General features: G+C 33.0%; 1 protein-coding gene across 8 annotated transcripts in view; it reads left to right on the top strand.

The window, feature by feature from the left end:
* ITCH (itchy E3 ubiquitin protein ligase) overlaps positions 1–13,509 on the top strand; it is a 106,069-nt gene that overhangs the window by 46,359 nt on the left and 46,201 nt on the right. For all 8 annotated transcript variants that reach the window (XM_053925971.2, XM_053925970.2, XM_053925973.1 and 5 more), the window contains exons 5-7: positions 2,712–2,836; positions 4,616–4,753; positions 12,170–12,215. In XM_053925971.2, the coding sequence (XP_053781946.1) occupies positions 2,712–2,836; positions 4,616–4,753; positions 12,170–12,215 (309 nt within the window). The remainder of the gene's footprint in view (positions 1–2,711; positions 2,837–4,615; positions 4,754–12,169; positions 12,216–13,509) is intronic.

Here is a 13,509-nt window from a genome sequence, read left to right as displayed (position 1 = left end):
TTTCTTCGTTTAAAAATAAATTACACTGTGTATTTTATTCTACAACTCTTGTTTTCATACCTAGCATATATAACATGGTTATCTGAGTACATTCAGGTCTAATTTCTCTTATATAAAGCTACATAATACTCCTTACTAAGGATGGTCTATCACTTATTTTACTAGATCTTATTGATCAACTAGTTTCTAATGTTGTGCTTTTACACACTGTTAAAACAAAACATATATTCATGTACATATGTCTATACGTTGGTGTTCTCTCTAGTATGAATTTATAGAAGTAGGATATAGCTCAGTTTCACCACTCATTGACAAAGCCCCAAAAGTTGGTATTGAGCACTCACTGTAGGAAATTACAGGTTGATTTTAATTATTTTTATTAAAATGAAAGAAAAAGCATGATTTATTAACAAAAGAATTTTTAAATAATAGCATATCTTTGGTTTGGGGACCAAATATATACAAAAATGTAGTTCAAATGTTACTGGTTGTCACATCAAATATACACAAATTGCTTTCATTACCTAACATTTGGAGTTCTTCTATTTTTTTTCCCCTCAGAGAAATAAACCAGTAACTAAAAATAAGTTTTATTTCTAAATGGTCAGGTGAGACATTTGAAACTATAAGCCCTTTTCTTCACATGATACATGCTTATGTGATTAGTATTTATTCCTAGTAAATGACAAAAGAAATTGGATATACCTATATTATTCTTTAACGTGGATTTTTGAAGGTCTGAGGCAGCTTAATGTACTTCATGATGATTTTTTTAATATATATTTTTAAAGATTTTATTTATTTATAGAGAGGGAAAGGGAGAGAAAGATTAATGTGTGGTTGCCTCTCACGTGGGCCCCATTGGGGATCTGGCTTGCAACCCAGGCATGTGCTCTGACTGGGAATTGAACAGGCGACCCTTTGGTTTGTAGCCTGTGCTAAATCCACTGAGCTACACCAGCCAGGGCACTTCATGATGATTTTGAGTAAATGAATGAAATTCAAGAATTCTTTGAAGATCATCTTGTGGCCTATTTGCAGAAGTATTCTAATGTTCCTCATCTGTATTCATTTCAACATTAATTTTCTTAGTCTTTGTTTTTAATTAATGGCTCATTAGAGATTGAATCTAAATTAAACAATTATGAATAAAAAATCAAATGAAATTTATAAAATCTCACAGCCTCCATAATGACTAGAGATGTTCAGCAGAATAATAGACTGAATGCTAATCAACTTTCTGTCAGCTGCTGTCTGTGCTCACTAGATCCACACTTTGAGACTCTTAAGCTGATAATGACATGAACCTACTCCTTAGTGGTTAAAAAGTTAAGAAAACAACCTCTTCTTGTAGCTCCATATGGTAGTGAGCCCAGATGTTTGGGGGAAGACATAGTTCATATTCTCCTGAATTTTTAATTTGTGGCAGGTTGGCCTGTGATTTTAATACAGCTTCCATTGCTATGTAGCAGACTTTCCAGACTTCTCTCTAGAATTGAATTGAAATGATTTAGATAAGATCATCTGTGACAGTATACTTTATCCTGTCTCTAATTAAAGTAAAATCAAATTTATCAGCTCTTTTATTCTATCTCCATTATGATTTCCCAGATAATTAGTAGAGAAATGTTTTCCTGCTATGTACTATCTGTTCTGAAAGTAACATTTAAGAATTTTGAAGAGAACGAATACATTGTACTCCCCCACCACCACCAAAAAAAAAATCGAAGCAGTGTTAAAGTAAAAATTTTGTAGTTTGTTTAAAATACCTGTTATTATTAAAATGATGGTGGAAATATGATGATGGGAGTTGTAGGCGTAGGTGGACTTATAAGGAGGAAAGTATTTATTTGTCCCCCCAAATTTGATCACATATTAGAGAGAATGAGGTATAGAGAAATTGAGAGATTTCAAGAATTTGTCTTTATAGCACTGAGCCATAGGAGTGTAGTAGATTACATGGTGTTCCTGTTTTTCTAATTGATGACTCTAAAATAGTTTGAATACAATTTATTGCTAATACAAATTTCCCAAAATTTGCTTTGGAAATTACCATTATAGATAGCGTTCTTTATTGGCATTTAGCATGGTATGAGTTAATCAATATTTGACATTTGTCCTAGACACTTTGCCCCTCTAGTAGTATGAAACTTGAGGTTTCACAATATAATCCTCAGATGATCGTTATGTAGCTAACATTTTAATATAAATTTTAATGATAGGCCTTTGTTTAGATTATACAGTCTGCCACTAACTGTGATGTTGGGCAATTTGCTTAACTTTGAGTATCAGTTTCTATATCTGAAGATGGGGGTGCCGAGTTCTATCTCATAGGGTTGTTTTGAAAATTAAATGAAGTAATCTCAAGCTTAGCATACTACCTTACATAAAATAAGGATTTAATTTGTAAATTCACTTTTTTATACTACTATTACTTTTCCAACCGTTTGTAGCATGATAAGCAGTTTCACTTTTGTTGATGATGCGTGGGTGAAGTTGCCCCTATAGTTCAGTCACAAGGAAAAATGATCATACCAGCATGTAACATTCAGATGTTTTTCATAAGATTGTGCAATATAGGCAGTAATGGTTGAACAGTAAACTATGAGGGGAACAGTAATATTTTAGACATTAAAACTTAATTGTAGTTTATGTACCATCCCATTGTGATATTTAATGAAAATTGTTTTTTCACCTTTCTTCATTTTTAGTATCGTCACCCCCGTGAGTAAATTACATTTTCGTGTATGGAGTCACCAGACACTGAAATCTGATGTTTTGTTGGGAACTGCTGCATTAGATATCTATGAAACATTAAAGTCAAACAATATGAAACGTATGTATGTAAAAGTAATAGAAATTGTGCTCAGTTTTTTTTTCCCCCTGCAGGAAATTCATATGCCAAACATACAGAATGATTATGTTAACTATTTGTTTTTAAGTTATTTGGTTATATATTAACAGGGAGAAGAATCTTGAACTATTTAAAGCATTCTGGATAACTTTGGTTGGCCATTCATTTTGGATCCAACATTTTAAATATTCACTTAGTAAATAGATATTTATTCAAGTACTACATAACTCAATGATAGAAAACTATAAGATACAGAGCAAAGATGAAGGAAAAAATCCCACTTCAGACAAATATAATTAATATTTTGGTAGATTTCCTTTTCCAAATGCTCATTTAAAAAATTTCCTCACTTTAGATTTTTAAAAAATTTATGTAAGGTGAGGGAAAGTAGGTTTACAGTTCATAATGGAAAATAATAAAGTATACTTACAACTGGAAACTTACTTTTGCCCCACTTTGTATGTGTATATGTAAATATAGAGATACATAAAAACTTGAAACATGCTTGTTTTGATATATTATGATTAATATGTCATGATTTTTAAAACATATTTTCAACCCCTTGACTAACTAAAACATACTTGTAAGAACATTCTATTTCTCATTTAGAACTTAAGAGATATAATCCATCGTGGGTTTTGTTTTTGTTTTTAAGATTTTATTTATTTACTTTTCAAGAGAAGGAAAGGGAGGGATAAAAAGAGGGAAAGAATCAGCAATGTGTGAGAGATACATTGGTTAAACAATGTATCTCTCTTACACTCCCAACTGGGGACCTGGCCTGCAAGTCAGGCATGTGCCCTGACTAGGAATCGAACAAGCAACCTTTGACTTTACAGGCCTGCGCTCAATCCACTGAGCCACACCAGCCAGGGCTAATCCATTGTTAAGTGATACATTTTAGTCAGTATTATTCAGGCATGTTGCTGAATAATCTTGATTGTTCTCCTGGCTCATTTTATACAAGGATGGAATGTGTACAAGGGGCAACCCCCAAAAAACCCCAGAATTATCTTCTGGAGGGCAGGCTCCTTGTAGTACAGGCTTTTCCCACTAGGTGAGTGTTCTAGGAACCCATCTATATCAGTGTATTAGCTGGCATTGTTGTGAGAGGCTGCTTTTGGCTTCAGTGATTTTTTTTTTTTTTTTTTTTTTGAAGACTCTTTCATGATGGGTGATTTACCCATCTTGTCTTCGGTGACTTTTTTTTTTCCTGGATGAAGAAAGTCCTCAATGGGAAACATTTTGCCCATGTGGAGGAGGTAAAACAAAAAAAAACAGCAGAAGCACTAAATGGCATCAAAATTGACAAATGCAAAAACTGTTTTGAGCAGTGGAAAAAACATCTCGATAGGTGTATTGCATCAAATGGGGAATAGTTTGAGGATGACTGAAGTTTAAACATGTAAGAATAAAAACACGATTTTTTATAAATAAATTTTGGGTTTTTTGGGTCCCCCCCTTGCATAATAAATGAGATGATTGAGCTATTTATTTAGCATTTTACATTATGAATATTAAACATCAGCAAATTCTGTTCTATTTCTAAAATGTTTTATTGTCATAAACCCTGAAACCTTGGGTGAAGAATATAAAGACAAATGTATTTTTTTCCCACATTGTTTTTCAACAGTTATGATGACTTAAAGGAAAATAAAAGTGATCATTATCTAGACTTTTTTTCTGACATTAGTTTTTTAACGGTTAAGATGATTTAAAGAAAAAAAATGACCATTTGTCCTGTAATTTATTCTCTTCCAGTTGAGGAAGTAGTTGTGACTTTACAGCTTGTAGGTGACAGAGAGCCAACAGAAACAATAGGAGACTTGTCAGTGTGTCTTGATGGGCTGCAATTAGAGTCTGAAGTTGTTACCAATGGTGAAACTTCATGTTCAGAAAGTAAGTAATTACCTTTTTAAAAAAGAAAAGATTTTATTTGTTTTTATAGAGAGGGGAAGGGAAGAGAAAGAGAGGCAGGAAAATATCAATCAGTTGCCCCTCGCACGCCCCCAGTTGGGGACCTGGCCTATAATCCAGGCATGTGCCCTGGCTTGGAATTGAACCTTTTGGTTCAGAGGTGGATGCTCAGTCCACGGAGCCACAAGAGCCAGGATGTAAGTAATTATTTTTTGTATAGGATCTTTAATGATTCTTCTTACATTAGCCACTCTAGTATGCTATATGTAATTTTTACTATTCCTTTCACATTAAAGAAATTTCCTTTTTAAAAAGAGAAATTGATAATTTTAAACATTTTCCTTTTAGTGCTTTGTTTCTGCAAATAAAACATTTTCCTATAAGTTGAAAGCCTACCCAAATAAAAGTTGAACTATGGTTGGCCCTATGGGTAATGAATTGATTTATTAAGTATTTATTCTCTAGGCCAACAATAGCAGTTAATATGGCATATGGCGGACATAGTTTTTTGTCTGTAGCAGTGTGTGGTTGAGTTTAAATTTGACTCAAAAATCCTTCTTTGTACCTGACTGCCAGTAGAAGCTTAAATTTATTTGCCAATTGTCTTCTATTTCTGTAGGTTAAGTTTACAGAGATGTTTTTGTGTTATAAGAATGATAAAACCAATTCATTGTATGTATGCTGATATATCTTACAATTTTTTGTTATATCTTACAATTTATGATTTACTAGTATTTGTTAAAGGGAATGAACATGAACTATAAATTGAAAGAAGTTTGATGGCACCCAAGTTGTGCCTGCTGAGCTAGCATGCTTAATAAAACTACTTCCCAGTAGATTCTCTTTAGATATTTCCATGACTTTTCTTTGGCTAACTGTATTTTCACCTGAAACTTCAGGCTGCAACGCAGAGAACAGATTAATGGTTTCCTTGATTAGTCTGACAAAGATCTTTTTGTTTACTTAGAAGCTGCATTATGAAACATTTTGCAGATGTTAGGTGCTCTTATTCTCCTGTTTCTACTTTGGAAGACTTCTTACTTCTTTAGCTCATGACCTTTTTTAATAGCAGGACCTTCCATATAGTCCTGGTGTATCTTCCAGATTGGTTCTTTGGGCTAAATGAAAGTGAAGAGAAGTTTCTCTAATGGTCATACTGCTTCACAGTTGATATGTTCATTTTAATTAGCAGCAATTTATGGGAACTCTGTAATAGTTATATTTTTCTGTAAAGTGGAGTTCTAGAATATACAGGTTAAATTACATTGTTAACTGCTCTAAACCTCAATTTTTACAGCTTCCTAAGTTTTATCTCCTACAAATTTCAAACTATTATTAATTCAGAATATTAATAGTTAACAAAAATAAGGTATCAGTGTTCATATTTCAGAGTAGAATCTGAGCTGCTTATTTATATGTAAGACTTTATTGTTTATTTTCTACAGAAGTGGACTTCCTATGTCATCAATTTTCTGTTCAAGGGAAAATAATTGGCAGAATTTAACATGATTCCTTGAAGTAAAATGGTTTTAACTGGGAAGTCACAGTGGATTTTAGAGTTAGAATTGCCAGATACAATAGCTGCTTTTTTTTTTTTGAATGCTTACCATGTTGGCGCAATGTTGGGTGTGTTTACACATATATTCGCTTAACCATCACAGTCTTGTAAGGCATTATATTTCCTTCCCTTTCCAGGACACACTTAAAACCTAGCAACTTTAAATTACATCATGAGTTGGTTGTGAGCAAACAAACAAGACCTAGTTCAGCCTACAAGCAGTGTAGAGGGAACTGCACTTGTATTTTCCTTTAATTGGTTCCATTTCTGTAACTTGAACTGCAAGCCAGAAATGAAAAGTAGAGTTTAGCACTAAAATTGAATTTCTACTACCTGGGCATTGTTTGGTGGGATTAGAACCTAGGGGTGGAGGCATAACTTTTGTCTTCTAATATTTTTATAATGTTACAGGTTTTTAGATTTTTTTTTTTCCCTGAGCTTATTCAGTCAGAAGTCTTTGTGGAAGAACACATAGATAGGATGGTTCTTACAATAAAATCTGTTCTTGTAGACTTTGATATTTTTGGTTAATTAAGTAATCTTTATAAAAAGAATCATCGTCTGAATTTTGGCATGAAAAATAACCAAATAATATAGCTTGCAATTATATTTGGATATACTGTGAATATTGGATTTTCCCAATGAGACATTATGTCTTTTGGTACTTATGAATTTTTGGTTCATTCTTTTCAGTGGATAAATTGTCTAAAGATGACAGTTATATAACTAAACCTTTTCCAAGTGAAACAAAATTTATTCAACATTTTTGTTTGTTCTTCCCACTTTTCTTCAAACTTTATTTAAAAACCAGAGAACTCTATGTCCTCACCTTCCCTACCCCGACCCTCACTCAGGGAACAAGTTTAACATCTAGCTGAGAGTCTCAGTTGTAATGTTTTGATGCTCTTTCTTATTTTGCTGATTTAGAAAGTAACTACATAATTTGCTCAGATGTTTTCCTCTACTTAAGTGCAGAGTTAATCTGCTTTTGTGAGTCTCTGGGAAGAAGCCTTTATTTAATTTGCTAGGTGGTAGACTTATTGCTGTAGCCCTCAGATATATCAGTAAATTAACTCAGCAAACTGAGTGTGGGCAGTTCCTATCTACAACTTCCCATTCATCTGTTTTTAGTTCTTGGGGTGGGGTGGGGTGGTAGTGGAGTGTTAGTTTAATACCTGTCTTTCCAAATAGGACATCCAACAAGAAACACTGAAAATTATTATTGTCAAAGACATCACTTTTCCTAAAGAGAAATTTTACTATTAAATTTGTTATTATAAAATAGGAGCATATTCTTGTGAAGATCTATATTCTATACCATGTATACTCTGGAAATGTATCTAAAATTAATTGAGGGATATGTCTTGGCATATGTGACCTCTGGTTCTTATATGTTCCATTTCATTTTGACTTTATTTAATTCTTTCTTACATTGGACTGTCTTGTATTAATTTTAGGCTCAATGGCCATTTTCAGTGTGAATATATCTATAATGTTTTTTACCAGTATAATAAAATCTAAGAAATTAGACTAAATTTTTTGATTTACCAAATATTATTTGAAATTACCAGATCTCAGCTGGGTCTGGGTACCAACAAATTGTTTTTATTGATTTAAGATACAGATAGACATCGATTTGTTGTTCCACTTATTTATGCATTCATTGGTTGATCCTTGTCTGTGCCTTGGCGTATGGAGAAGACACTAACCAACTGAGCTACTGGGCCAGAGCCCCAACTAACTGTTTCATAGAGAGAAACTTTGCTATAGTGGTATTTTAAAAATTTGACTTACATTTAAACATTTTTATGTATGCCTATAATATTAACTAACTTACCTTCCCCAAAAAGCCAGTGAACTGTCCTTTCCACACTTTTGTGTTTCTACCTTACATTATCAGTGCTATTTTAAAAATCCAAGTATTAAGGCTATAATAAGGTCATTGTTAGTTTTAACAATACTTTACTGTGTTCATTCATTTTTGCAATTTAGAAGGGGCTTTGATTTATATTCTCACATTTAAAATACAGCAGATATTTTCATATTTAATATGTGTAAGATATAAACCGGCATAATAAAATGACCACCATGAACTACCACATACCTTAAGAATTAGAACATTAACAATGTTACTATATCCATCTGTAATTTCTTCCCTATATCATTCCCTTGTTTCCCCTAAGATAATCACTATTCTGAATTTTAAATTTATCATTTCCTTGCTTTAAAATTTTAAAATCATGTGTCACCCTCAACAGTATATTTCTTAAGCTCTATGAAAATATTGATTTTGCTTTTTATGATTTACCCATATTATTATATATATAATTTATTTTCACTGTTGTATACTAATCAGTTGGGTGGAATATGCAATAATTACCCATTTTTTTATGTCAAAGGACATTGGATTGTTTGTAATTTTTTGCCTTATGAACATATAGTGATATATTGGACATTTTTGAATTTATATTGTATATTTATATGTCTCCTGATACACAGGTTGAAGGGTCTATGTAGGATATATATTTGGGAGTGAAATTGTTGGGATATGATGATATGTGCATTTTTAGTTTTATAGCATTGTTTCTTCAAATATGCTTTTTTTGTTGTGATGCTTTTAATTAGGCAGAGAAATTTGTACTTATAATGTGTAAAGTTCAGTGGCATTTAGTGTTTTAACAGTAATGTGTATTCACCACCTCTATCTAATTTCAAAACTTTTTCATCACCCCTGAAAAAAAAAATTACTCCCCATTCCCTCCTCTCCCCACCACCTGGTAATCATCATTAATCCGCTTTTTGTCTCTGGATTTGCCTATGCTGGGTATCATAAACAAGGAGTCATACAGTATCTGACCTTTTGTATCTGGATTCTCTTACTTAGCATATTGTTTTTATCCAAATTGACGCATGTATCAGTATGCTTTCTCTTTGTAGCGGAATAATATTCCTGAGTGTGTGTGTATGCCACAATTTATTTATTTATTCATCCACTGACGGACGTTTGTCTTATTTCCACTTTTTGGTTACTAAGGACTTATAAATGATTCTGCCATAATCATTTGTGTACAAGTTTCTTTGTTCATGTTTTCATTTATCTTGGCTATATACCTCAGAGTGAATTTGCTGATGCTTGTTTTTGACAGTTTCTTGTTTCTTGATAATATTCTTTTGCTATGTAGTTTTTTTTACATTCTCTATTTGAAAATTACAGTACTAGAAATCTTTGGAGGTATAAATGTTATATGTGTCTTCTTTATTGAGGTTTGTTTTCTTATGTGTTTGTTGCTCTTTGCAAATTTTTATTTGATCTTAGTCTGTGGAAGTCTTAAGGGCTTATATTGGGGATTCTTTTCTCCAGAGAACATTTATTTTGCATCTGCTAGTGCCAGGGTTTGCCACCTACCTGGGAAAGCTTTAGCTCCTTTCCAGGGTCCCTAGCCTAGTGTGACTGTCTCTGGGTCAGCCCCCTCACTTTGCTGCTAACCCAAGCTCTCCTTTCTGATCCATCTCAGATCCATCTAGTAGCCCTTAGACTCAGAGCATCCCTTTCTTTCACATTTTCTTAGTGTATCCTGGTCCTGCTCTGGTATCAATTCACTTGTTTGTTTTTCTTTTGAGATTGCTAGGTACCCAGGAAATAGGAACAGTGTGTTAAATTATTTCGTCTAAGAGCTAGTTATTTTGTAGCCATAGGGCCCTTTTGAGTAGCTCACTGAATAGAAGAGATCTTGGTGGATCTTCCCAAAGTGACCTGTGGATAAAATGTTTGCATTTAGAAATCTGATCAGTTTTTCTTGAGGAAATTTTGATTGGGAATACCTTAAAGAGTATTTACATTTGTAAAAAATGCAAAACTTAAGTATAGGCATTGTTCTCTTGGACAGTCCTTGTGTCAGTGTCAGATATTTTATACGTGTATGTGTGTTTTTAAACTGTTCTCTGATGAAAGCATAGGACTAGATCTAAATAACTTATGCCATAAATCATAGTGATGGCTTCACTCTATGTTGAAGCAAAATAAGAGATTGAACAAAAAATGGCCCTTGTTCGAACTACTGATGAGATGTAAATTGTGAGAAATAATATAATAGCTGATATTTATGGAGTGTTTATATGTGCTTGCCAGTGTTCTGCATGTTTATTTTTAATTCTTACAACTGTTCTATGAAGTAGGTGTCAGTATTGCCCCCATTATATGCATGAGTTAAAAGGCACAGGAAAGCCAAGTGTACTTTTCTAAAGTCATGAAGTTAGTGCATAAGGAAGCTAGGATACAGACACAGGCAGTCTGGCTGCAGAGTCCATGTGATTAAATACTATGCTTCACTGTAGTAAATGAGAAAGTTTAGAAGTAGTAGTTACTGTTAGATTTAAATGGATTATTCCAAATGGTTTTCTTAATTTTTGAGAAAAGTAGGAAACTAATTGACCTATTTTAGTAACTTATGCTAGATATTTTGGTTTTCTGATTTCATTTATGTTTTATTAGCTATCTTAGGGGAATATATTTCATATAAAAATCTTATAAAACTGAATTGTACCCTTTTTTTCATTGTCATGTTTTTTTTAAACTATTCTAACAACTTTATTGAGATGTATTTTATATTTCACAAAATTCACCCATTTCAAGTATACAATTTAATGGTTTTTAGTAAGTTAGCTGAGTAATCCAACCATTAACTGCAAATTGGGTTTAGAACAGTTTCATCTCCTTAGTAAGATCCTTCTTGACTATTTATAGGAAATCTTGTTCTCACCTCGAATCCCAGGCAACCACTAATGTATTTTGTCTTTAAAAATTTGTCTTTTCTAGACATGTTACATAAATGGAATCATACATACATGTTTTTTTTGTGTCAGGTTTCTTTTACTTAGCATAGTGTTTTTTAGGTTTGTACATGACAGCATGTTTCAGTAGTTTGTTCCTTTTCATTACTAAATAATTTTCCATTGCATAGATATACCATAGTTTATAGGTCTCTACCATTTTTTTAATGTAATATTTCTTGACTAAATGAGATACTTACCAACCTAGCTGTATAGTATAGTGGTGACTCAGCATCTCTTTAAGGAGTTAATTTATTATTTATGCTTTGGAGTAATGTAGTGATGATTTCTCTGTTTGAAATTATGACTGTTTTCATAGGGACTATTGTTCTTTAAATGGACCTAGACTATTAAATTTGAGTTCTTATTTCTGCATTTTATAGTTTTTCCCTCTCTGTTTCTGTGGCAGTGTGCCTATATCCCTTGCAGCCTCTTCCTAATGTTTTATAGTATACAGGCCCTTACTGAATTCTGGGAATATTTCCCATGGATAAAATTTGAAGAAAGTGTGAACATTGTGGCATTCCTTTTGGTTGCTTTAAGATCCATTTGTGCCTTTCCCATTCTTAAAGCTGTTTTCCAGGCCCTAATATAAGAGAGATGTTACTGGTTTTTCTGTTTTCAGAATCTGTTTTATTCATCATTCTGCTGGTCATCAGCATTTTTTTTGTAAGGTATTTGGACTACAAAAATGGTTAAAATAATTACATTTACATTAGAGTCAAGCAAACATGTATTTCAAGAAGGCAGAAGTAGCCCAGGAGTGATATATCTTGACTAATTAATATCTCTTACACACAATTGTATGTACAAAATGTTGGTAAAACTTTTCTTATTTCAGTCATATGAACATTTATCACATTTTTTTTCAAATGTCATGTTGGAATTTAAGTTCTAGTACCTTCTTTCTACAAAGATTCAATAAAAGGCTTTGCTTATATAACATGTTGAGAAAAACCATGAAAACCACTTTTGAAACTCATTTTCCGTCTAAATTTTATTGCTGTTAGGTGCTTCACAGAATGATGATGGCTCTAGACCCAAGGATGAAACAAGGTAAGAGTTTACTTATTGCTTATCAAGAAAGCAGAAAAGAGATGGGGAAAATTAATAAATATTTATTTTAGTAAAAACTTCAAATTCACATTGACAGAAGAATAAATAAGTTTCAAAAAATTCAGGGCCCAAGGTAAGAAAGGAAATATTCATAAAAGTTTCAGGACTCTTAGGTGTAGGAAGATGAACCACAGAAGCAGTAGTCAGAGGAGGTGAAGAATCAGAAAAGCAGTGTCACAGAACATAAGGGAAGATATCTAGAAAGATGAGTTTATTATAGTGTCGGGTACTTCAAGGGAGAATAGGTAGAGCAAGTAGAACAAATGAGGGTTGTTGAAGCTGAGTTGATAGGGACATGGGAATTTGTTGTGGTTGTCTATTTACTTTTGTAATGTAAAAAAATTTTATAATAAAAAGTTTTAAAAAGTACGACTCATTAAGATCTTTAGGAAAATCATAGTTATAAAGCTGTTGTGTTTTACCTAACGGATTTCTGCCTTCAGAGTCAGTCCTGTGACAAAGAATCATCTCCTATATCAATCTCACAAGAAGTGTAGAATATTAAGGAGTGATAACTTCTTGGCCAGAGAAAAATATCTATTTTATTTCTCATTGGAAATAAAAAGCAATAGAAAAGGGTGTGTGTGTGTGTGTGTGTGTGTGTGTAGAGGGAGGGAGAGAGAAAGGGAGAGAAACACTGATCCATTGCCTCATCCCTACTGAGGACTGAACCCACAACCTAAACATGAACACTGACTAGGAATTGAACCTGTGACCCTTCGGTTTATAGTACAGTGCTCCAACCAACTGAGCCACACCAGCCAGGGCAAAATGGTTTTTAAAATTACATAAATGTTTCTGTGGACTGACTGGAAGACAACAATGCCTCTTGTGCCTCTTTTTAGTTTTATGTTTAATAGAAGATTTCTTGAATTCCTGAAGTTTTTCCCATAAAAATGTTTTACTATTTACTATTACTTTGGCCAATTAATTCCTCTTTTGTATAATAAACCTGTATTTTTGCATTAATAAGTGGTAATGTGGTAGAATTTTTTATACCCATTGAAAGGTTCTGTTATGTCACTCTATTGTTTCTTTTTTGCAAATCTCTTTCTTGACAATACTTCTGTGAAACCACTCTAGACATCTATATATTTCTTGCAAAGGCATCGCTGTAGGTCTAATTCATGCCATTTATTTAATCATTGCTTCAGGGGTATCCAACCTTTTGGTGTCTTTGGGCCACACTGGAAGAAGAAGAGTTGTCTTGGGGGGCCACACATTAAATACACAG

Source organism: Desmodus rotundus, chromosome 6, assembly GCF_022682495.2.
Source record: "Desmodus rotundus isolate HL8 chromosome 6, HLdesRot8A.1, whole genome shotgun sequence".
Lineage (NCBI taxonomy): Eukaryota > Metazoa > Chordata > Mammalia > Chiroptera > Phyllostomidae > Desmodus > Desmodus rotundus.
This window is presented reverse-complemented; position numbering and strand designations above follow the sequence as displayed.